General features: G+C 41.3%; 1 protein-coding gene across 1 annotated transcript in view; it reads left to right on the plus strand.

Moving 5' to 3' along the window:
• Positions 1–387: 387 nt before the first annotated feature.
• Positions 388–22,995, plus strand: part of LOC115166025 (NACHT, LRR and PYD domains-containing protein 12-like) — a 30,325-nt gene continuing 7,717 nt past the window's right edge. The window contains 14 exon segments of the mRNA XM_029719645.1: positions 388–488; positions 897–1,028; positions 1,311–1,427; positions 1,623–1,739; positions 1,956–2,063; positions 2,307–2,379; positions 2,538–2,766; positions 5,709–7,491; positions 8,561–8,728; positions 11,867–12,040; positions 12,243–12,416; positions 12,742–12,915; positions 18,224–18,397; positions 18,787–18,960. Of these exon segments, the coding sequence (XP_029575505.1) occupies positions 940–1,028; positions 1,311–1,427; positions 1,623–1,739; positions 1,956–2,063; positions 2,307–2,379; positions 2,538–2,766; positions 5,709–7,491; positions 8,561–8,728; positions 11,867–12,040; positions 12,243–12,416; positions 12,742–12,915; positions 18,224–18,397; positions 18,787–18,960 (3,554 nt within the window). The 5' untranslated portion in view covers positions 388–488; positions 897–939.

A 22,995-nucleotide genomic window follows, 5' to 3' on the forward strand; every position in this document is an offset into this window, starting at 1 on the left:
AATTGTTACTCGTGAATTTTTTTTGATATTGAGCTAAAAACGGCTGCATTGGACCTTTTTAAGCTCTGGGAGCTTCATGTTCACTGTAGCTATAATTCCTGCGTGAGCTTTAATTCATCGATTATTGTAAGCCTGATGCACAATCAAGGTTACAGCAAGACCAGAGGGGTGGGGGTGGCAATGACAGGATGGGAAGCGATAGAGTTCAGAAAAAGACTACCTGATTAGCACCATGTCCAGGGTTAAAGGTGCAGTCCCAATTAATTGTCCATGTGCTCAGATTATTGCAGCAAAGCCTCCAGGTCCATAACAATGTGATCCCCCTCAGAATGACACAGTGAATTATACATCCTATAGTCGCTAGTGTTAGCTCCACTCCCTGTTCCATATTTGGGCATGGAAGCTGAAAGTGAAAGTTGCTACAGAATCCATTTTGAGATGACAGACCTACAGAATTCACCCTAAACTGGAGAGGGAAAAGGAGTAAAGTAAGTACCAAAGTTGAGAGGGAGAGTGACTACCTGATGCAGTCTAAGGAATTAACAGTGTTATAAAGAATGGTGTAACGGATTACTAGTGTTTGAAAGCGACATCACTTCTTAGTACTGAAGGACAACACGTTTTCAAAGAGGAAGTGAATCATGGTGATCTGTGAAATGGATGTTAAAATGGAGGATGTGTGCTAATACATGACTAGTGTTGAATCGAGTGATGGTTATCCTATTGTGTTTAATCCAGCGATGTATGCGCCACTAATGTGTTTGATCCTGGTTGTGTGGGATGTAGGCTACAGTTGTAGGCTGTGGTTCTGCCTGAAAGAGTGTCACGCTATCATAGCCCTTTTATTATATATTGGGTTTTTAGAGAGAGCCTGATGCCATTATTTGTGTTCACAGGTCTGTTGATCTGGGACACCACTGAGGGAGCACTGTCTTTAAAATGAGTCTCTCTGGGGGGAGAGAGGAGGGTGCTACTGCCTTTAAAATGTCACCCTATGTTAAGGATGACATAGACCACAAAGTTGAAAGGTGGGAGTAGAGTCCGTGTGTGTGTGCGTGCGTGTGTGTGTGTGTGTGTGTGTGTGTCTGAGCTCAGCAGTGATATTATTTAATCATTAGGGAGAATAAGGGCTTGATTCAATTCAGCAATGTTCCAGCATTCACATAGACTCTATTCACAGTAAACGCTGCATATGTCGGCTCAATCAAATATTACCTTTGCACTTCAATCGTTCTATACCGCAGAATTTCTGCAATACGGATTGAATCAGGCCCTAAATGAGACTGAAGGCCTGTTCTGTTGTGTTGAAGCCCAATCCAACAGGAGAGACCAGTCTCACCTGTACCCAGCTGTGTGTCCATGAAGAGTGACCAGTCTATGATGGCTCCAATCACATTCGGAGAGAAAAATTCTGCTTCTAAACAGAGGTAAGAACTCTGCTTTATGTCATTAGAGAACTGTCTGTACACAGTGCTGTGTGTATGGTATGTAGGCGGTTTCCTTGTAGACTGTTGGTAATGGAAATGACTTTGTGTGTGTATAGAGGCAGTGCTATGTTCAGTAAAAGAGGACATCAGCACCTGGTCAAATAAATAAGAGACTGAAGGTCTGTTGTGTTGAAGCCCAATCCAACAGGAGAGACCAGTCTCACCTGTACCCAGCTGTGTGTCCATGAAGAGTGACCAGTCTATGATGGCTCCAATCACATTCGGAGAGGAAAATTCTGCTACTAAACAAAGGTACGAACTTGCGGGACCGGCCTGCCTATTGAGTAGTGGACACTTCCTCAGTGTGTTTGTCTTCTCCCTGGTTGTTATGTCTGTCTTTGATTTTCTCAACCAACAAAACCAGTCGGCACATACAGTAGATAGAATCAATGAGCTGTAAATCCTTTTTTCAATACATACAGCAGGTTGTGAAGACTAGGAACTCTGTTCTCTTCATGTTGTTGACAGGATCCAACAGGAGAGACCAGTCTCACCTGTACCCAGTTGTGTGTCCATGAAGAGTGTCCAGATACAGTCAATTTCATTCAGAGAGGGAATCTCTGCTACTAAACAGAGGTAAGAACTCTGCTGTGCACAGTGCTGTGTGTATGTAGGATGTTTCCTTGTGGACGGTTGGTAAAATAAATGTCTTTGCTGTGTGCGTGTACATGACACATTTGTCAAGAATCCATTATCTGCCAAATACCCTCTCCCTGAGTTGTATATGTGTGGTAACCTGTGTCTGTCTGCCTGTTTGTATGAACTCTCCAGGTGTGTAAATGGTTATGCAAATTTCTGTGACCTCATGTTTGTCCACAGAAACAGACTGGAGAGATCACAGTCAGAGACCGAGACAGAGAGTCATCAAATGGACCTGTCCTCCATATTCAGGGTGGGCTGGCTTAGCTATGTTTTACAGTCTTCACAGTTGAACTAAATCAATTGTTAAGATTAGCTAAACTTATCATATACTGTTCATGAAAAGCTTTTGATTGTAATCTTTTTATGAAATGCTTAACTGATTGTATAACTGTTTACATTCTATGTTAGTCGCTCGAAGACGATATCATGACTTTTCTGAAGAGTCAGTTGAAGAGGTTTAAGAGGATTCTGAGCTCAGATCTCCCAGAGTGCTTTGAGAGCCAGGGGGAGGACAAGGACGTAGTGGATATTGAAGTTGCAAAGCAGGAGAGCAATGCCAGAGAGGGAGCTCTGAAGATCACACTGCATATGCTGAGGAACATGAACCAAACAGAGCTCGCTGACACACTGGAGAAAAGTAAGTCTTAAAGAGTGAATCTACAGTAGGGGGAACAGCACCACTGGCCGCCCCACCACTGTTGTTATTGTTTTTGTTGCCGAGCTGAGGCGCGTTGTGCAGCATTGGTAAAATAAATTGCCGTACATATGCTTTTTTTATCGCGCGTGCAATGATGTCTGAGGGAAAAAACAGTGTTTGTTGTTTGCAGTAACTTCTTTGTTGTTGTAATATCGCAAATGGATGTGGCAGTTTCACCATTAAGGATTCCAGCTTTAAGTCTTTAACCTTTTTAAGCTCTGAGCATTGTTTTGTACTCAGTACCGGGACTGCAAGCTTAAGTGGACTCAGAAAGTAGTAAGTGACATATATTTTGAAAACTACAGCGCTTGTCTTTTTGGAAATCGAGCTCAAATCTTACTGCTGGCAAGTCATAAGAATGCTCCCACCAACACCCCATGCGCTATGGTCATATTCATAGAGTTTGCAATTTAGGTAAACTCACCAAAGGTGCGAAAATGTTGTATGCATGGAAAGGAGTACACCCTAGTGGTTATCGTAATGCAGTGCATTTATTTATCATCCAGATTTCAAGGTCAACTCCCTCTTTGAAACAACTTGTTTGGTTTTAAATGGCCTATGTGGCATCGATATGAGTCAGAAACATATTTCTAGAGTAAAAATTGTCTACAAAGTGTAAATAGGATAGTTTTGTTTATAAAGTCAGTCTCATCCAAAACTGAGTTTTGTGAGTGATTTCATCACAATTTACTGGGGTATGGATTACGATCATGCCTACTAACACGAGAGATGCAGCTGTGCTGATTGCGCTCTATCAGCTGTGCACGCTCCATTCAATCATAGCCTGCCTTCCATGTTTGAGAAAATGTATTTCCATTTTTAGAGCGGTCACTCGACTATCTTATCAATATAATAGATAATCCTTGATGTATCTAATGAAGGTAGTTTAGCCTACAATATATGTTTCTCATAGAAAACGCCACCAGAGGGCTTCAGAGTTTAACAGGTTAGGTTACACTGAAAGGGATATTTAATTTCCCTAGATGCATCTATTGACATATTGTATTTCATTTCCCTAGATGCATCTATTGACATACTGTATTTCATTTCCCTAGAGCAGGTATTCCCAAACTGGGGTACGCACAATGCCATCGGGGGTATGCCAAATAAAAATGTGATTCACATTTTTTTTTTTAGCCTAGTCTAATAATTAACATCCAATCACATTAACCGTTACTCTCTCGCGGGAATTCCATTAACGGTCCGTATGTAACCAAACGTAGCTGCTGCTCATTCTGTTTGCTCTAAAATGAATAAATGGAAGAAGAAGAAAAAATTAAGGAAGACATCCTCTTCTGAAACCACTGGAAACCAGGACAACAGGAGAGGATTTTTTAAAGTACTGGACAGCTTTGTGACATCAAATGGACTTTGGTGGTCAAGATGTGTTGGTATCTGTACTGATGGTGCAAAAACCATGACAGGGAGACATAGTGGAGTGGTAACGCTCGTGCAAGCAGTTGCTCCCGACGCCACTTCGGTACACTGCAGCATCCACCGAGAAGCTCTTGCTGCCAAGGGAATGCCTGACAGCTTGAAAGACATTTTGGACACTACAGTGAAAATGGTTAACTTTGTTAAAGCAAGGCCCCTGAACTCTCGTGTATTTTCTGCACTATGCATTGATATGGGCAGCGACCATGTAACGCTTTTACAACATACAGAAGTGCGCTGGTTATCAAGGGGCAAAGTATTGACACGTTTTTTTGAATTGAGAGACGAGCTTAAAGTTTTCTTTACTGACCATAATTTTCACTTGTCTGACCGCTTGCATGATGACGAGTTTCTCACACAACTGGCCTATCTGGGTGATGTTTTTTCTCACCTGAATGATCTGAATCTAGGATTACAGGGACTCTCCGCAACTATATTCAATGTGCAGGACAACACACAGGTCTATCCATCATTGTATGATTTTTTGTGTGCAAATGAACTCAAGTTTACGGACAATGTCAAATGTGATATAGCGAAGCACCTGAGTGAGTTGGGTGCGCATTACGCAGGTACTTTCCCGAAACGGATGACACAAACAACTGGATTCATTATCCCTTTGATGCCCTGCCTCCAGTCCACTTACCAAAATCTGAACAAGAGAGCCTCATCGAAATTGCAACAAGCGGTTCTGTGAAAATTGAATTTAATGAGAAGCCACTGCCAGATTTCTGGATTGGGCTGCGCTCAGAGTATCCTGCCTTGGCAAATCGCGCTGTTAAGACACTGATGCCCTTTGCAACCACGTACCTATGTGAGAGTGAATTCCCGGCCCTCACTAGCATGAAAACTAAATACAGGCACAGACTGTGTGTGGAAAATGATTTAAGACTGAGACTCTCTCCAATACAACCCAACATTGCAGAGTTATGTGCGTCCTTTCAAGCACACCCTTCTCATTAACCCATGGTGAGTTATTCACTATTTTCGATGAACAAGTAAAGTTTTATCTGTAAGATCGCTAAATAAAGAGCAAAATGATTGATTATTATTATATTATTACTTGTGCCCTGGTCCTATATGAGCTCTTTGTCACTTCCCACGAGCCGGGTTGTGACACAAACTAACTCGTTCTTATGTTTAATAAATATATCGTATAGTGTGTGTGTGGCAGGCTTACAATGATGGCAAAAAACTGACCCTGGTGCTAGAGGGGGTACACAGCTGGAGGTTGAATGTTTGAAGGGGTACAGGACTATAACAAGTTTGGGAACTACTGACCTAGAGGCATCCATTGACATATTGTATATTACAGTATGTCAATAGATGCCTCTATGTAAATGAAGGACCTGCACAGATATTATCCTTAGTTGACATGCAGGCTGTCTATCTCCAAACATGTGCAACACTAATTCAAATATGTTTTACAATCGGTATTTTCTGTCTTTCAGATGAGCTTGCTGTGAAGTGCCAACGTAAACTAAAATCTAATCTGAAGAATAAGTTTCAGTGTGTGTTTGAGGGCATAGCTAAACAAGGAAACCCAACACTTCTCAATAAGATCTACACTGAGCTCTACATCACAGAAGGTGGAAGTGGAGAGGTCAATAATGAACATGAAGTGAGACAGCTAGAGGCAGCATTCAGGAGACCAGCAACACAAGAGATATCAATCAAATGCAATGACATCTTCAAACCCTTACCTGGACAAGACAAACCTATCAGAACAGTGCTGACAAAGGGAATCGCTGGCATTGGAAAAACAGTCTCTGTGCAGAAGTTCATTACGGACTGGGCTGAAGGAAAAGCAAATCAGGATGTCCAATTCATATTTCCATTATCTTCTCGGGAGCTTAATTTAATGAAATACAAGAAACACAGTTTGCTAGAACTTCTTCATCACTTTTTTGTGGAAACCAAAGAATCAGGAATCTCAAACTATGAAAGCTACAAAATTCTGTTTGTCTTTGATGGACTGGATGAGTTCCAACTTCCCCTGGACTTCCAGAACAATGAAAGCTGGTGTGACATCACAGAGTCAACCTCAGTGGATGTGCTGCTGACAAACCTCATCAAGGGGAATCTGCTTCCCTCTGCTCTCCTCTGGATAACCTCTCGACCTGCAGCAGCCAATCAGATCCCTCCTGAGTGTGTTGACCAGGTGACAGAGGTACGAGGGTTCAATGACCCACAGAAGGAAGAGTTCTTCAGGAAGAGAATCAGTGATGAGAATATGGCCAGTAGAATCATTTCACATATAAAATCATCAAGGAGCCTCTACATCATGTGCCACATACCAGTCTTCTGTTGGATTTCTGGTACAGTTCTTGAGCACATGTTGAAAACAGGAAAGAGAGGGGAGATGCCAAAGACTTTGACTGAGTTGTACACACACTTGCTGGTAGTCCTGATGATTGAGAAATGTCATAGGAACAATGAGACACAGCCACACTGGAATGAAGAGAGCATTCTGTCATTGGGAAAGCTGGCATTTCAACAGCTGGAAAAAGGAAATCTGATTTTCTATGAGGAACACCTGCGAGAGTGTGGCGTTGACGTCAGCGAGGAGTCTGTGTACTCTGGAGTGTGCACACAGATCTTTATAGAAGAGAGTGGGCTGTACCAGCAGAAGGTGTAATGCTTTGTGCATCTGAGCATTCAGGAGTTTCTGGCTGCTGTATACGTGTTTCTCACATTCAATAACAGTGGTGTGAATCTAATGGTTCAACCCGAATCAACCTCTGAAGTACTTATGCCATTCAAAAACAATCCTACATTTTGCCTCAATGTAAGTGCAGTGGAGATGGCTTTACAGAGTGAGAATGGACACCTGGACCTGTTCCTCCGTTTTCTTCTTGGCCTCACACTGGAGTCCAATCATACTCTCCTACGAGGCCTACTGACACAGACGAAAATCAGCTCACAAACCAATGCTGAAACAGTCAAGTACGTCAAGTGGAAGATTAGGGAGAATCTCTCTCCAGGAAGGTGCATCAATCTGTTCCACTGTCTGAATGAACTCAATGACCATTCTCTAGTGGAGGAGATCCAAAGCTACCTGAGCTCAGGCAGTGTCTCCAGAGAAGAACTGTCTCCTGAACAGTGGTCCGCTCTGGTCTTTGTGTTGCTTACATCAGAAAAGGAGCTGGATGTGTTTGACTTGAGAAAATACTCCAGGTCAGATGAAGGTCTTTTGAGGCTGTTGCCAGTGGTCAAAGCCTCCAGAACAGCTCAGTAAGTACAGTACATAGGTATTCAAATTTATAGTCATAACAAAAAAACATATGTATGTACAGTGGGATCTGAAATTATTGACACCCTTGATAAAGATGAGTAAAAGTTACTGTATAAAATACAACATTCAAATACTGAGCTATATTGTATGCAACAAAAAAAAGGGGAAATTATATATATATATTATTGTATACTAATACAATTGCTCAGAGAAAGAGATTTTGTTTAATTAACAAGTCATTTTTTTTCCAAAAAGGTAGGGGTCAAAATTATTGACAGCCCTGTTTTCAATACCTCACTTTGCAAGGATAACGGCACTGAGCCTTTTTCTAAAATGTTGTATGAGTTGGAGAACACATTGGAAGGGATCTTAGACTATTCATTCATACAGAATCCTTCCAGATCCTTCATATCCTTTATCTGTGCTTATGGACTACCTTCTTCAATTCAAACCAAAGATTTTCAATGGGTTTCAACTCCGGAGACTGAGATGGTCATTGAAAAATGTTGATTTGGTGGCGAATTAAGCATTTCTTTGTGGATTTTAATGTACCCTTGGGGTTATTGTCTTGCTGGAAGATCCACTTGCAGAGGCAGCATTGTTTTTGGCTAAAATATCCGAGTACTGATTAAAGTTTATGATGCCGTTGACCTTAACATGGGTCCCATGACCAATGGAAGCAAAATAGACCCATAACATCAAAGGTCTACCATGATATTTTACAGTAGGTATGGGGTTCTTTTCTGCTCATGCATTCTCATTTCAACGCCAAACCCACCACTGGTGTGCGTGGCCAAAGAGCACTATTTTCATGTCCTCTGACCAAAACACCAGTCCCATTGCAAGTGTTTATTACATGTTAAACAAAATATTTTTCTCTGAGCAATTGTATAATAATTTTTTTTTTAGCATACAATATAGCTCAGAAATGTAATTATTTATTTTATTTATATTTGCCCATCTTTATCAAGGGTGTCAATAATTTCAGACCACACTGTATATATAACATGAAACAAAGTGTCATTAATCTTTTCTCTTAAGTGACATGACATTTTACTTTTCAAATAGGTTGGAAAGTTGTGACCTCACAGAGAAATGCTGTAAAGCTTTGGCATCCGCTTTAAACTCCTCACACCTGAGAGAGCTGGACCTGAGCTGCAATCCTCTAAAAGACTCAGGAGTGAAGCTGCTCTCTGATGGACTAGGGAGTCCACACTGTAAACTGGAGAAACTGAGGTCAATATTCCTGTCTTTTTTAAATAAGGGTTAGCAATTGTTCAATAGATCCACATGTTTATTTGCATTTGATAACAGCTAAACAATACATTGAAAGAAAAGTCCTGACTGTGGATCAAAACGTAAAAACATACTCACCCCTGTCCTTCAGACTTAATGCATATATTGTTTTTTATAAAAAAAATGTATTTCACCTTCATTTAACCAGGTAGGCCAGTTGAGAACAAGTTCTCATTTACGACTGCGACCTGGACAAGATAAAGCAAAGCAGGGCGACAAAAACAACAACAGAGTTACACATGGGATAAACAAACGTACAGTCAATAACACAATAGGAAAAAAATCTATGTACAGTTTGTGCAAATGTAGTAAGATTAGGGAGGTAAGGCAATAAATAGGCCATAGTGGCGAAATAATTACAATTTAGCATTAACACTGGAGTGATAGATGTGCAGATGATGATGTGCAAGTAGAGATACTGGGGTGCAAAAGAGCAAAAATAAATAAATAGCAATATGGGTGGGGATGAGGTAGTTGGGTGGGCTGTGTACAGGTGCAGTGGTAAGCTGCTCTGACAGCTGATGCTTAAAGTTAGTGAGGGAGATATAAGTCTCCAGCTTCAGTGATCAGCAGAGAACTGGAAGGAAAGGCGGCCAAAGGGGGTTTTGGCTTCGGGGGTGACCAGTGAAATATACCTGCTGGAGCGCGTGCTACGGGTGGGTGTTGTTATGGTGACCAGTAAGCTGAGATAAGGCGGGGCTTTACCTAGCAAAGACTTATAGATGACCTGGAGCCAGTGGGTTTGGCAACGAATATGTAGCATGTGCCAGCCAACAAGAGCATACAGGTCGCAGTGGTGCGTAGTAAATGGGGCTTTGGTGACAAAACGGATGGCACTGTGATAGACTACATCCAATTTGCTGAGTAGAGGGTTGGAGGCTATTTTGTAAATGACATCGCCAAAGTCAAGGATCGGTAGGATAGTCAGTTTTACGAGGGTATGTTTGGCAGCATGAGTGAAGGAGGCTTTGTTGTGAAATATGAAGCCGATTCTAGATTTAATTTTGGATTGGAGATGCTTAATGTGAGTCTGGAAGGAGAGTTTACAGTCTAACCAGACACCTAGGTATTTGTAGTTGTCCACATATTCTAAGTCAGAACCGTCCAGAGTAGTGATACTAGTCGGGCGGACAGAAATCAGTTGACGAGCATGCATTTAGTTTTACTAGCATTTAAGAGCAGTTGGAGGCCACGGAAGGAGTGCTGTATGGCATTGAGCTTGTCTGGAGGTTTGTTAACACAGTGTCCATAGAGCATATGGAGCCAGATGTTACTATATGAGTGTACATTAACTCACATGATTTCAGGTTCTGTACTTTAATGTTAGATTTAAATGCTTGGAAATGATGCCCGTAGTGATTATCTAAATCTCTCTCTCGCTCTCTTTGGTAGTCGGTCGGTTTTAATGATGACGACTGGTGCAGTAACTTCTGTTTATTGTGGGTTCTTCAATGGCTCAGGAGTTTGAGTTTTGAAGCGCGGACTCTGAACAGTTGTCTACTGCTGTGAGGGTTTTGGAGTTCCAGGTGGATCAGGAGGAGCCGACATTTGTGAGTTGACTGTGCTGTATATTGCAGAACTTGAGGTTGTGTTTAAAATGCTTATGGGTCGGCCTGTCATCCAGTGCGTGTGATATACACTGAACAAAAATATAAATGCAACATGTAAAGTGTTAGTCCCATGTTTTATGAGCTGAAATAAAAGATCCCAAAAATGTTCCATGCGCACAAAATGATTATTTCTCACAGATTTTGTGCACACACAGAGCTGTTGTTGAGCCTGGCTTCCAAATGGGTGGGCCTATGCCCTCCCAGGCCCACCCATGCGCCCCAGCCCAGTCATGTGAAATCCATAGATTAGGGCCTAATTTATTTATTTCAATTGACTGATTTCCTTATATGAACTGTAACTCAGTAAAATCGTTGAAATTGTTGCACTTTGCGTTTATATTTTTGTTCAGTATAGTTCACAAAAGAAGATCCTTCTTGGGAGACAGTGTTGGGGCATCCTGATGGTATGGCCGGTCCATTGGAGCTGTGCCTTAATGATCTTTTTTTAGTGGAGTGGTTGGAAAGGATGTGGAGCACTGGAGCTGTGCGCATGCACAGGTGATGTTGGATGGCCTTTTGGGGCATCAGGTTTATGGCTAAGTAGTCGGCAATGGATGGTCTGTTCAGGAGTTTACTGAAGTGTTCCACCCACCTCTCTGCAATACTTATCTCTGAGGAAGGTTTTCCCATTTGCTGATCTCAGAGGTGACGTGCCAGACTTCACTGGTCGGTGTATGGTTTTGAGGCCTTCAAATAACTGTTTGATATAGTGTGTCTGCGTAGAATTGTGTGAGCTCTGCTAGTCCCTCCCACCATTGATCTTGCATCGATTGGAGCTGGCTCTTGTAATCTTGACGTCCTTATTGTCTCGCTGACACACAATGATATCATCCATCAGGTGCCTGTGCTTGGATCTTGGGTGCATCCATGTAGTTTTGTACTTGTCTGCTTTCCTGAAGATGGTGTTCATGATGACGAGGCTATTATCTGATAATTTACTCAGGAGTAGGATCTAATTTCCATTCATGGTCCCCACTCCCCACATTTTTGTCAATCACTCCTTGCCAGTTGGTGTTGGCGATGTCTTTGCCCACCCCGGCATTGAAGTCTCCAGCAATGATTAGTTTGTCATTCTGGGGAGTTGATTGGGTATGTTGTCTAGCTCTGAGTAGAACTGCTCTTTCACTTTGTCAGGGCTTGGTAATGTAGCTGCGTAGGCACTGATTATTGTGGCATGCCTAGTCTTGTTGAGAGGAATCCTGATTTTCATTAGCCTCAGGATGTGGGACAAAATCTTTGTTTATCATTGTTCTAACGTTCCAGGCAGATATTTTGTTTTCTATAGACAGAACATCATTCATGTAAATACAATGTGAGGATACTCAGTGAGGTTAAAAGTGTAATTCACAGTCTAGCTCAATAACTACATATGCAGTCCATCATGTTGGTAAGAGGGAGAACTATACAACTAACATTCTCCCACCAAATGGTAATAGTGTGTTTAATGAAATTATGATAAACTCTGCAGGCTGTCAGACTGTAAAGTCAGAAAGGAAGGCTGTGCTTCTCTGGCCTCTGCTCTGATGTTAAAGCCCTCACATCTGAGAGAGCTGGACCTGAGTAACAACCCCCTAGAAGACTCAGGAGTGAAGCTGCTCTCTGATGCACTGGGGAGTCCACACTGTAAACTGGAGACACTTAGGTCAGTATTCCTGTAATTGTCAAAAAAATGTATAACTGTGTTTATAAAGTGCCAATATCAGTATGTTATGCATTGTGTAACAATTGTGTATCAGTTATCTGCATATTGAAGACCAAAAACATGTACTTTAATAACTAGGGCTGGGTAACATACAACAGAGGATAGTAGTGTGTTCACTAAAATCATGATCAACTCTCTGCAGGCTGTCAAGCTGTGAAGTCAGAGAGGAAGGCTGTGCTTCTCTGGTCTCTGCTCTGAGGTTACACCCGTCACACCTGAAAAAGCTGGACCTGCATGGCAATGACCTAGAAGACTCAGGAGTGAAGCTGCTCTCTGATGGATTGGGGAGTTCACACTGTAAACTGGAGACACTGAGGTCAGTAAGCTAAATGTTCCTGCAATGTACAGTTGAACTTATAGTAACTGAGTATATAGTAAACATCACCCAAAGCCTGTGATGTCTGTTCAACCACCCTAAACAAATGGATTATAAACTTCTAATTAGAATAAACATAATTTATGACATGAACATTTTCTAAATGTGATGACATTAATATCAGTTGAACAGGTAAGATCACAGAGGTGAACTGCATGTGGTACTGGTATGAGCTCATAATAATGGGGAGAACATAGCTAGCATTTCTCACTTACACCACCAGAGGGTAGTAGTGTGTTGACTAAAATTATGATCAACTCTGCAGGCTGTCAGGCTGTAAAGTCAGAGAGGAAGGCTGTGCTGCTCTGGCCTCTGCTCTGATGTTAACCCCCTCATCCCTGAGAGAGCTGGAGCTGAACTTCAATCACCTAGAAGACTCAGGAGTGAAGCTGCTCTCTGATGCACTGGGGAGTCCACACTGTAAACTGGAGACACTGAGGTCAGTATTCCTGTAATTGTTCAACAGGTGATCATTTTCTACAGATCCAATGTGTTTATAGAAGGTTATATCAGTCCTTTGTTCATTTGAAAACAGCAAAAAAATATTTTGAAAGAAAAGTCCTGATTGGGAATTAACACTCACCCCTGTCATTTAGACTGACTGCATATCAGGGCCAGCGTTATGGCCCGCCCTACCATACCTCCTTGCCCGTCCAAATATAATATAGATCATCTATTTGACCGAGACGCGCAGTCACAGAAAGACGCATCAATCTCAGATGAAGCATCCCTGCGAGCGAAACAGCACCACTCTGTCTCAGTATGTGTACACCATGTATCTGATGCTGTCTGGATCAAAAGTATATTACGTGCCATACTCTTTTTGACCAGACAGCATCAGACACATGAGCTACATATAGTAAGACAGATGGGCGCTTTTTCGCTCACTCGGATGCTTTATCCGGTGAGATAGTTTCAGCAGAGAGGAAGAGGCTAAGCGAGAGGGCTCATTCTCGCCAAAATCTGTTCGGAATGAGCCCAATTCGTTTCTATGGGCTTAATATGCAGACCTAAGCTTGTTGCCTGCATTCCCACCTATGGGACAATGACTCCCATTGTTAGGGTGAAACATGAGCATCTCGTCATTATATACAGATCTCTGGTTTCAGGTAGCCACTTGCGAATTGGAAAGGACAGTTGACGGGTGCACATTGCACTGTTCGGATGCTGGCGTCCCCTAAAGTAAATTTATGTTTTGCCCAAATTATATAATTAATGCTGTCTAAATAAAATAATTCGAAATACTTCACCAAAGAGCATGACTTAGCCACAGAGGATCATTGGCTTCTTTAAAAAAATAACTGTGAATTGTTTCAAATCCCAAGCGTGTAGGCCAGCGGTTCCCAAACTAGGGGTCGTGAACCCATGTGGTGATTTGAAAATAGGGTTGCGAGAGAAACTGAAATAAAATAAATAAAATCGTGCTTGGTTCTTAAAACCGGGGTTACGTCAGTAACCTCCGGTAGCCGCTAGATGTGGTTGTCATAAACAGAGTGGTTTTTGTTTTCTTCCTACAAATGTGGCTCTATCTTTTGAACCGTTTAAGTTAGAAATGATTATATGACCCCATCACTGAAAGAGAAGAGTTTCCAGGAACGTATTTTCTGTTTCCCTCTACAATGCCCACAGGCAGCGCTGGACTTTTTAGAACAGAGTGGACAACCCCAGCATTAAATCAGACTGGGGGAAAAGGACATATCAATGATGATGTTCTTTTCTACACAGAAGAGCATACAAAATTATCGCCTGATCATCTTCTGAACTTTCCAATACCATTCTGATGCATTTCAGTCACTTCAAACCAGACTTCCTTCAAATTTAAATACTGTCAAAAGTACTGTCAGACCGTTTTGTAATAGACCGTCACAGCCCTAATAAAAAAAACTCAACATTGTCCTTTGAATACATCACTTTCTTTACACGGTGGAGTCGCAAACGTTTTTTTGATATCAAAATGTGGTCGCGGGACAAAAAGTTTGGGAACCCCGGGGCGTAGGACTATTTAGGAAGCCAGCAATTTGGGCAGCGTGTGTGGTAATATGCCTAGCTGATTATTGAGTTGCGGCTGTCAGTGAAAAGCATGTAAAATATGTGTGAAGACAATGTGTCTTGAGAAAAATTTTAAATGTTGAGACAAGAAGAAGGGGAGGGATGTGGGTTTAAGATATGGCGCATCTCTCTCCAGAATGCGGTCTCATTATTTAATTGTGGGAATTGTTTGGCCTTTGACTTTCTTTTTTATCAATTCCCCATCAGATACAGTGCATTCGGAAACTATTCAGACCCCTTGACTTTTTCAACATTATGTTACGTTACAGCCTTATTCTAAAATGGATTAAATACATTGTTTTCCTCATCAATCTACATACAATACCCCATAATGACAAAGTGAAAAGTTTTTTTTTTATTATTCAAATTTATGAAAAATAAAAACAGAAATTCCTTATTTATAAGTATTCAGACCCTTTGATATGAGACTCGAAATTGAGCTCAGGTGCATCCTGTTTCCATTGATCATCCTTGAGATGTTTCTACAACTTGATTGGCGACAAACCTGTGATACATTCAATTGATTGGATATTATTTGGAAAGGCACACACTTGTCTATATAAGGTCCCACAGTTGACAGTGCATGTTAGAGCAAAAACCAAGCCATAAGGTTGAAGCAATTGTCCTTAGAGCTCCGAGACAGGATAGTGTCGAGGCACAGATCTGGGGAAGGGTACTAAAACATTTCTGCAGCATTGAAGGTCCCCAAGAACACAGTGGACTCCATCATTCTTAAATGGAAGAAATTTGGAAACACCAAGACTCTTCCTAGAGCTGGCCGCCCGGCCAAACTGAGCAATCAGGGGAGAAGGGCCTTGGTCAGGGAGGTGACCAAGAACCCGATGGTCACTCTGACAGAGCTCTAGAGTTCCTCTGTGGAGATGGGAGAACCTTCCAGAAGGACAACCATCTCTGCAGCACTCCACCAATCATGCCTTTATGGTCGAGTGGCCAGACGGAAGCCACTCCTCAGTAAAAGGCACATTGAAGCCCACTTGGAGTTTGCCAAAAGGCACCTGAACAAGATTCTCTGGTCTGATGAAAACAAGATGAAACTCTTTGGCCTGAATGCCAAGCGTCACATCGGAGGAAACCTGGCACCACCCCTACGGTGAAGCATGGTGTTGGCAGCATCATGCCTTGGCAATCTTTTCAGCGGCAGGGATTGGGAGACTAGTCAGGATTGAGGGAAAGATGAACAGAGCAAAGTACAGAGAGATCCTTGATGAAAACCTGCTCAGGACCTCAGACTGGGGCGAAGGTTCACCTTCCAACAGGACAATGACCCTAAGCACACAGCCAAGACAACGCAGGAGTGGCTTTGGGACAAGTCTCTCAATGTTCTTGAGTGGCCCAGCCAGAGCCCAGACTTGAACCCGATCAAACATCTCTTGAGAGACATGAAAATAGCTGTGCAGCGACGCTCCCTATCCTACCTGACAGAGCTTGAGAGGATCTGCCGAGAAGAATATCAGAAACTCCCCAAATACAGGTGTGCCAACCTTGTAGCGTCATACCAAAGAAGACTTGAGGCTGTAATCACTGCCAAAGGTGCTTCAGCAAAGTACTGAGTAAAATGTCTGAATACTTATTTCAATGTGATATTTCAGTTTTCTATTTTTAATACATTTGCAGAAAAATCTAAAAACCTGTTTTTGCTTTGTCATTATGGGGTATTGTGTGTAGATTGATGAGAAAAACAAACAATTCAATCCATTTTAGAATAAGTTTGTAACATATCAAAATGTGAAAAAGTCAAGTGTCTGAATACTTTCCGAATGTACTGTATATCAGCAGTAGGCCTAGTAAATGTACCGTTAATCCCTGTCAGTTGGTTACATTCATTTCTGTTAATACATGTTTTTATTGCAGTCATTTACTGTTCTCATTCTCGGAGTGGTAACATTTTTTGCGGAGGTCACAACCTGCCACACAAGTTTTGATTTATTTCCTAACCATAATTTCAAGTTTTCGAAATGTTGTCGTTGTCTTTTGTTTGGAGCGCTCCATGTGAGCAATGAGAATGTCTGGTTTCTCTGTCCTGATAATGTTGAGGGAGTGTGCATGCCTGAGCACAACCTGGTCTCAGAGCATTTTGTATTATTCTGTACATAAATCCAAAGACACTTTATTTAGTATGATATGTTACGTTTCGTATGGTATGTATTAATTTGTGAATTTACATAATCTATTTTGTATGATATGTTAAAGTTAGCTAGCTGGCTAAAGTTATCTAGACTAGGGGTTAAGGTTTGGAGATAGGTTAGGTTAAAGAGTTAAGGTTAGGGGAGGAGTTAGCTAACATGCTAAGTAGTTGCAAAGTAGCTCAAAAGTAGTAAGTAGTTGAAAAGTTACTAGTTAGCTAAAATGCTAAAGTTGTCCGTGATGAGATTTGAACACGTTCGTGTTATAAGCCCACCTATTCACCCCGACCAACCACCCTCCTTTCGTTTTTGCCTTCAGTAACCTGATTTGATTGTCTTAACTCACCACGTCCACCACTAATAAGATGAGTTTCTTCTTCACATCACACAGTATCCTAAGTCAACGAAGTCTGGTTTTTAACGTCCATTGCGAATTATTAGCCTCACAGTAGGCTATTTGAAAAATCTTTCCAATACTCTCCCCCTCGATAATCACCAGGCCTTGGTGTGAAAGAGCAACATTTCATGATCATCCCATATATCCACTGGAAACGTCATAAAATAACTGAAAATGTTCCCTTGAGCAAAAACAGCTGTCTGTACGCATTGCTAGCAACAGCTTCTGGCCAGACCCAGTTGACTGATTTGATACATTGTTGCACTTCACTAGCGATAGCTCAAGTCAAGACATATAGAAAGTGAGGCAGACAGGCAGAGTAGAGAGATGAATGTGATTGAAAGAACCTGAATTTTTGTCAGGATATTTTCTACTGTTTTTGTTTGTTGACTTTTGGCCTAGGCCTATATATTTTACTTAGTTGACAATGGAAATTCTAAGCCTTCTGGGGCATTCCCTGAGTTCCATGCACTCATTTATTTAGCTGCCAATGGATCCTGGGGGATCAATATGGCAGAGGCTGGTGCTCTGGCATTAGTTGAATTTAAACTTTTATATTTTTATCATGTCAATTCAGATGTTTTATGATTAACCACGTGGCAATTATTTTGAGAAACAAAAACGTTATTATTGAAATTAAACTGTTCATGAAAATGCACATATGAAAATCATAAATGGCACGCAGATCGGTAGGATAAATTGTAAGCTTCCTAAAACTTGAAAATCATGCCTATGGTCTTTACTGTAACACCTATAAAAAAAAATGCCCACATAGTCTCGTGAAAAAACGTGCCCGCCTATGGAAATCAAATGCCGGTCCAACATATGGAGCCAGATATGTGACTATATGGACTACATATAACATATGCCTGTATGATTTGAGGTTCTGACTTCAATATTCAATGCTTGGAAGTGAGGCCTCTCCAACTAAAAAGCTAAACATTACGGACTATCACCCAAAATCAGTCTAGGTCAGCTGTAAATGTACTGCCTATGGTTATATAGTGCATATTCTTAAGAAAACATTGGGGTGATGTGAATGCACATACAGTACACCCCATCATGTCAGTGAAAGGGAGAATTATACAGCTGGCATTCTCTGTTTTCACCACCAGAGAGTAGCAGTGTGTTAACTAAAATCACAATAAACTCTTCAGGCTGTCATGCTGTGGAGTCAGAAGGGAAGGCTGTGCTTCTCTGGCCTCAGCTCTGATGTTAAACCCCTCAGCCCTGAGAGAGCTGGACCTGAGCCACAATGACCTAGAAGACTCAGGACTGAAGCTGCTCTCTGATGGACTGGGGAGTCCACACTGTAAACTGGATACACTGAGGTCAGTATCCCTGTAATTGTTCAACAAGTAATAATTGTCCCTGTGTTTATAGAGGCCAATATAAGTATTTGATGCATTGTGTAAGAGTTGTGTATCAGTTGTCTGCATATTGTAGAGCAAAAATATTTACTGTAACCAGGGCTGTGTAACATGGCCTTTTACTGGGGAAAGAGTATAAACAGGAACTATTATCACCCAAAATCTGGGATGTCATGAACATTTTCTAAATGGGATGACATTAATATCAGTTGAACAGGTAAGATCACGGATGTGAACTGCATGTGGTACTGGTATGAGCTCATAATGATGGGGAGAACATAGCTAGCATTTCTACCTTACACCACCAGAGCGTAGTAGTGTGTTGACTAAAATGTTGATCAACTCTGCAGGCTGTCACACTGTAAGGTCAGAGAGGAAGGCTGTTCTTCTCTGGTCTCTGCTCTGATGTTACACCCCTCACATCTGAGACAGCTGGACCTGAGTGGCAATCACCTACAAGGCTCAGGAGTGAAGCTGCTCTCTGATGCACTGGGGAATCCACACTGTAAACTGGAGACACTGAGGTCAGTATTCCTATAATTGTTGAATAAGGGGTAAATATTCATCAGCTCTAGATTAAATAAACACTGTCCATATAATGAAAATGTTATGTTCTCGTGGGCCCATGAAATGTTCAACGAATTGTGTGAGGGGGAAGGGATGGGCGGATTTCTCCATCCCTTTCTCCGGCCGTTGTATTGGGCAGTTCAATGGTGAGAAAGTCTCAGTCCCAGGAGCAAAAACCTGCATCAGGAAATGTTGTCCATCATAGTTCATGTGGGATTCAATGACATTATGAAGGGCAGCTCAGAACAGCTGAAGATGGATTTTAAAGAACTGATTGGGTCTCTGCTTGACACCAACAAACGCCCCATAATATCTGGCCCTATACCCTTCCTAAATCGTGGCATTGAACGTTTCAGCGGACTTTTAGCCCTCCATAACTGGCTACGAGACTATTGTAGTTCTGTCAGTAAAACATTTTTGATAACTTCTGGAAACAAACCTCGATTTATAAGGTGGATGGGATCCACCCAAATCATTTGGGTTCCTGGGTCCTTTCACAGCATTATAAGGCTGCGTTGAGACAATGACTTATCAATGACCCAAGCCCAGCTCATTTAATCCCTACCATTGTGTCACTGAGTTTCCATAATGCTTCAGCAAATGTACATTATCCCAGGGGCGTTGGAAGACACAATGTAAGTAACCTAATGTAAGTCCCTCGAACTGCCCTGAATGCCTCTGCTGATCCTATAGCTGTTGTATGCAGTAATAATTTGCCTATGAACCAAAGTGATACTGTTAGCACTGAGGTGGTGTGCCCTAGTAGGAAGTCCACTGTGTGAAGCTCACCCTGCACTAACATAAATAACATGAGCATGTCTACTTCTGCTAAGCTTCCCAGTAAAGCAATGAAAACAATCAAGCATCCCAGAAAAGTGTTCAAAATAGTCCATGATAATGTACAGTGCATTCGGGAAGTATTCAGACACCTTGACCTTTTCCACATTTTGTTACATTACAGCATTATTCTAAAATTGATTAAATAAAACATGTTCCTCATCACTGTACACAAAATGCCCCATAATGACAAAGCAAAAACAGGTTTTTAGACGTTTTTGAACCTCAAATCATACAGGCCTATGTTATCTGTAGTCCATATAGTCACATCTCTGGAGTCAGAACGAATCAGTTGGACGGACATTTGATTTCCATAGTCTGGCACATTTTTTCACGGGACTATGTTTCCATTTTGATTACTGCATACAGGCAAATGATTACTGCATACACTCGCTATAGGACCAGCAGAGGCATTCATGGCAGTTAGAGGGACATTCATTAGGTTACTTACAATGGGGAACAAGTCAAGGGGTCTGAATACTTTCCGAATGCACTATATGTAGCTTAAGAAAGGTTAATGAAATCAATAATTTGCTCGTAACAGATGACATTCATATTCTGACAATCTCTGAAACTCACTTTGATAATACCTTTTTCTTGATACAGTAGCAATCCATGGTTATAACATTACAGAAATGACAAAGGTGGAGGTGTTGCCGTTTATATTCAGAACCACATTCCTGTAAAGCTTAGAGAGAATCTAATGTTAAATACTGTTGTAGTAATATGGCTACAGGTTCATCTGCCTCACCTAAAGCCCTTTCTGGTGGGAAGCTGCTATAGACGACCAAGTGCTAACAGTCAGTATCTGGATAACTTGTGAAATGCTTTATAATGTACAGTACCAGTCAAAAGTTTGGATTCACCTACTCATTCAAGGGTTTTTCTTTATTTTACTATTTTCTACATTGTAGAATAATAGTGAAGACATCACAACTATGAAATAACACATATGAAATCTTGTAGTAACTCCAAAAGTGTTAAACAAATCAAAATATATTTGAGATTCTTCAAAGTAGCTACCTTTTGCCATGATGACAGCTTTGCACACTTTTGGCATTCTCTCAACCAGATTCATGAGGTAGTCACCTAGAATGTATTTCAATTAACAGGAGTGCCTTGTTAATTTGTTAACTTCTTAATGCGTTTGAGCCAATAAGTTGTGTTGTGACAAGGTAGGGGTGGTACACAGAAGATAGCCCTATTTGGTAAAAGACCAAGTCCATATTATGGCAAGAACAGCTCAAATAAGCAAAGAGAAACAACAGTCCATCATTACCTTAAGACATGAAGGTCAGTCAATCCGGAACATTTCAAGAACTTTGAAAGTTTCTTCAAGTGCAGTCGCAAAAACCATCAAGTGCTATGATGAAACTGGCTCTCATGAGGACCGCCACAGGAACGGAAGACCCAGAGTTACCTCTGCTGCAGAGGATAAGTTCATTAGAGTTACCTGCCTCAGAAATTGCAGCCCAAATAAATGCTTCACAGAGTTGAAGTAAACGACGCATCTCAACATCAACTGTTCAGAGGAGACTGCGTGAATCAAGCCTTCATGGTCAAATTGCTGCAAAGCAACCCCTACTAGAGGACACCAATAAGAAGAAGAGACTTTCTTTGGCCAAGAAACATGAGCAGTGGGCATTAGACTGGTGGAAATCTGTCCTTTTGTCTGATTTGTCCAAAATTTAGATTTTTGGTTCCAACCACAGTGTCTTTGTGAGATGCACAGTATGTGAACAGATTATCTCCGCATGTGTGATTCCCACCTTGACGCATGGAAGAGGTGTGATGGTGTGGAGGTGCTTATTTAGAATTCAATGCACACTTAACCAGCATGGCTACCACAGCATTCTGCAGCGATACGCCATCCCATCTGGTTTGCGCTTAGTGGGACTATCATTTGTTTTTCAACAGGACAATGATCCAAAACACACCTCCAGGCTTTCTAAGGGCTATTTGATTAAGGAGAGTGATGGAGTGCTACATCAGATGACCTGGCCTCCACAATCGCCTGACCTCAACCCAATTGAGATTGTTTGGCATGATTTGGACCTCAGCGTGAAGGAAAAACAGTCTTGAATGAGTTCCCACATATGGTGAGCACTTGTTGGCTGTTGGACAAGCATTCCTCATGAAGCTGGTTGAGAGAATGCCAAGAGGTGTGCAAAGCTGTCATCAAGGCAAAGCCTGGCTACTTTGAAGAATCTCAAATCGAAAATATATTTTGATTTGTTTAACACTTTTTTAGTTGCTACATGATTCCATGTGTTATTTCATAGTTTTGATGTTTTCACTATTTTTCTACAATGTAGAAAATAGTAAAAATAAAGAAAAACCCCACAAGTAGGCGTGTTCGAAAGTTTTGACTGATACCTCTGTTGCAATCACATACAGTATGTTTTCTGGATGATTTAAATATTTACTGGCTTTCATCAAGCTGCCCACTCAAGAAAAAGCTTCAAACTATAACTATTGCCTGCAACCTGGTTCAGGTTATCAGTTAATCTACCAGAGTAGTTACTAACAGCACAGGAATTAAATCATCAACATGTATCGATCACATATTTACTAATGCTGCAGAAATTTGCTTTAGAGCAGTATCCAAATCCATCGGATGTAGTGATCACAATATAGTTGCCATTTCTAGGAAAACCAAAGTTCCAAAGGCTGGGCTTAATGTAGTGTGTAAGAGGTCATACAAGAAGGAGTGTAGTGATTCCTATGTTGTTGATGTAAATAATATTTGTTGGTCTGTGGTGTGTAATGAGGAGCAACCAGACACTTATTCCAGTTACTAATAAGCATGCACCCATTAAGAAAATGACTGTAAAAACAGTTAAATCCCCGTGGATTGATGAGGAATTGAACAATTGTATGGCTGACAGGGATGAGACAAAAGTCTGGCTGCACAACCGATTGGCAAATGTACCGCAAATTGAGAAATCATATGACTGGACTGAATAATAAGAATAAGAAACTATACTATGAAACATAGATAAATTACATAAAGAATGAAAAGCTTTGGAGCACCTTAAACCTGTTGAGGATCTTATCCCGATCTTATCCCGGTATTGGGATTCATTGTCATGTGACCATGGCGGGGAATTCAAAACTGCAAGAGTAATCATTTCAAAAAATCAAATAATCAACTA

The sequence above is a fragment of the Salmo trutta genome, chromosome 28, assembly GCF_901001165.1.
Source record: "Salmo trutta chromosome 28, fSalTru1.1, whole genome shotgun sequence".
Lineage (NCBI taxonomy): Eukaryota > Metazoa > Chordata > Actinopteri > Salmoniformes > Salmonidae > Salmo > Salmo trutta.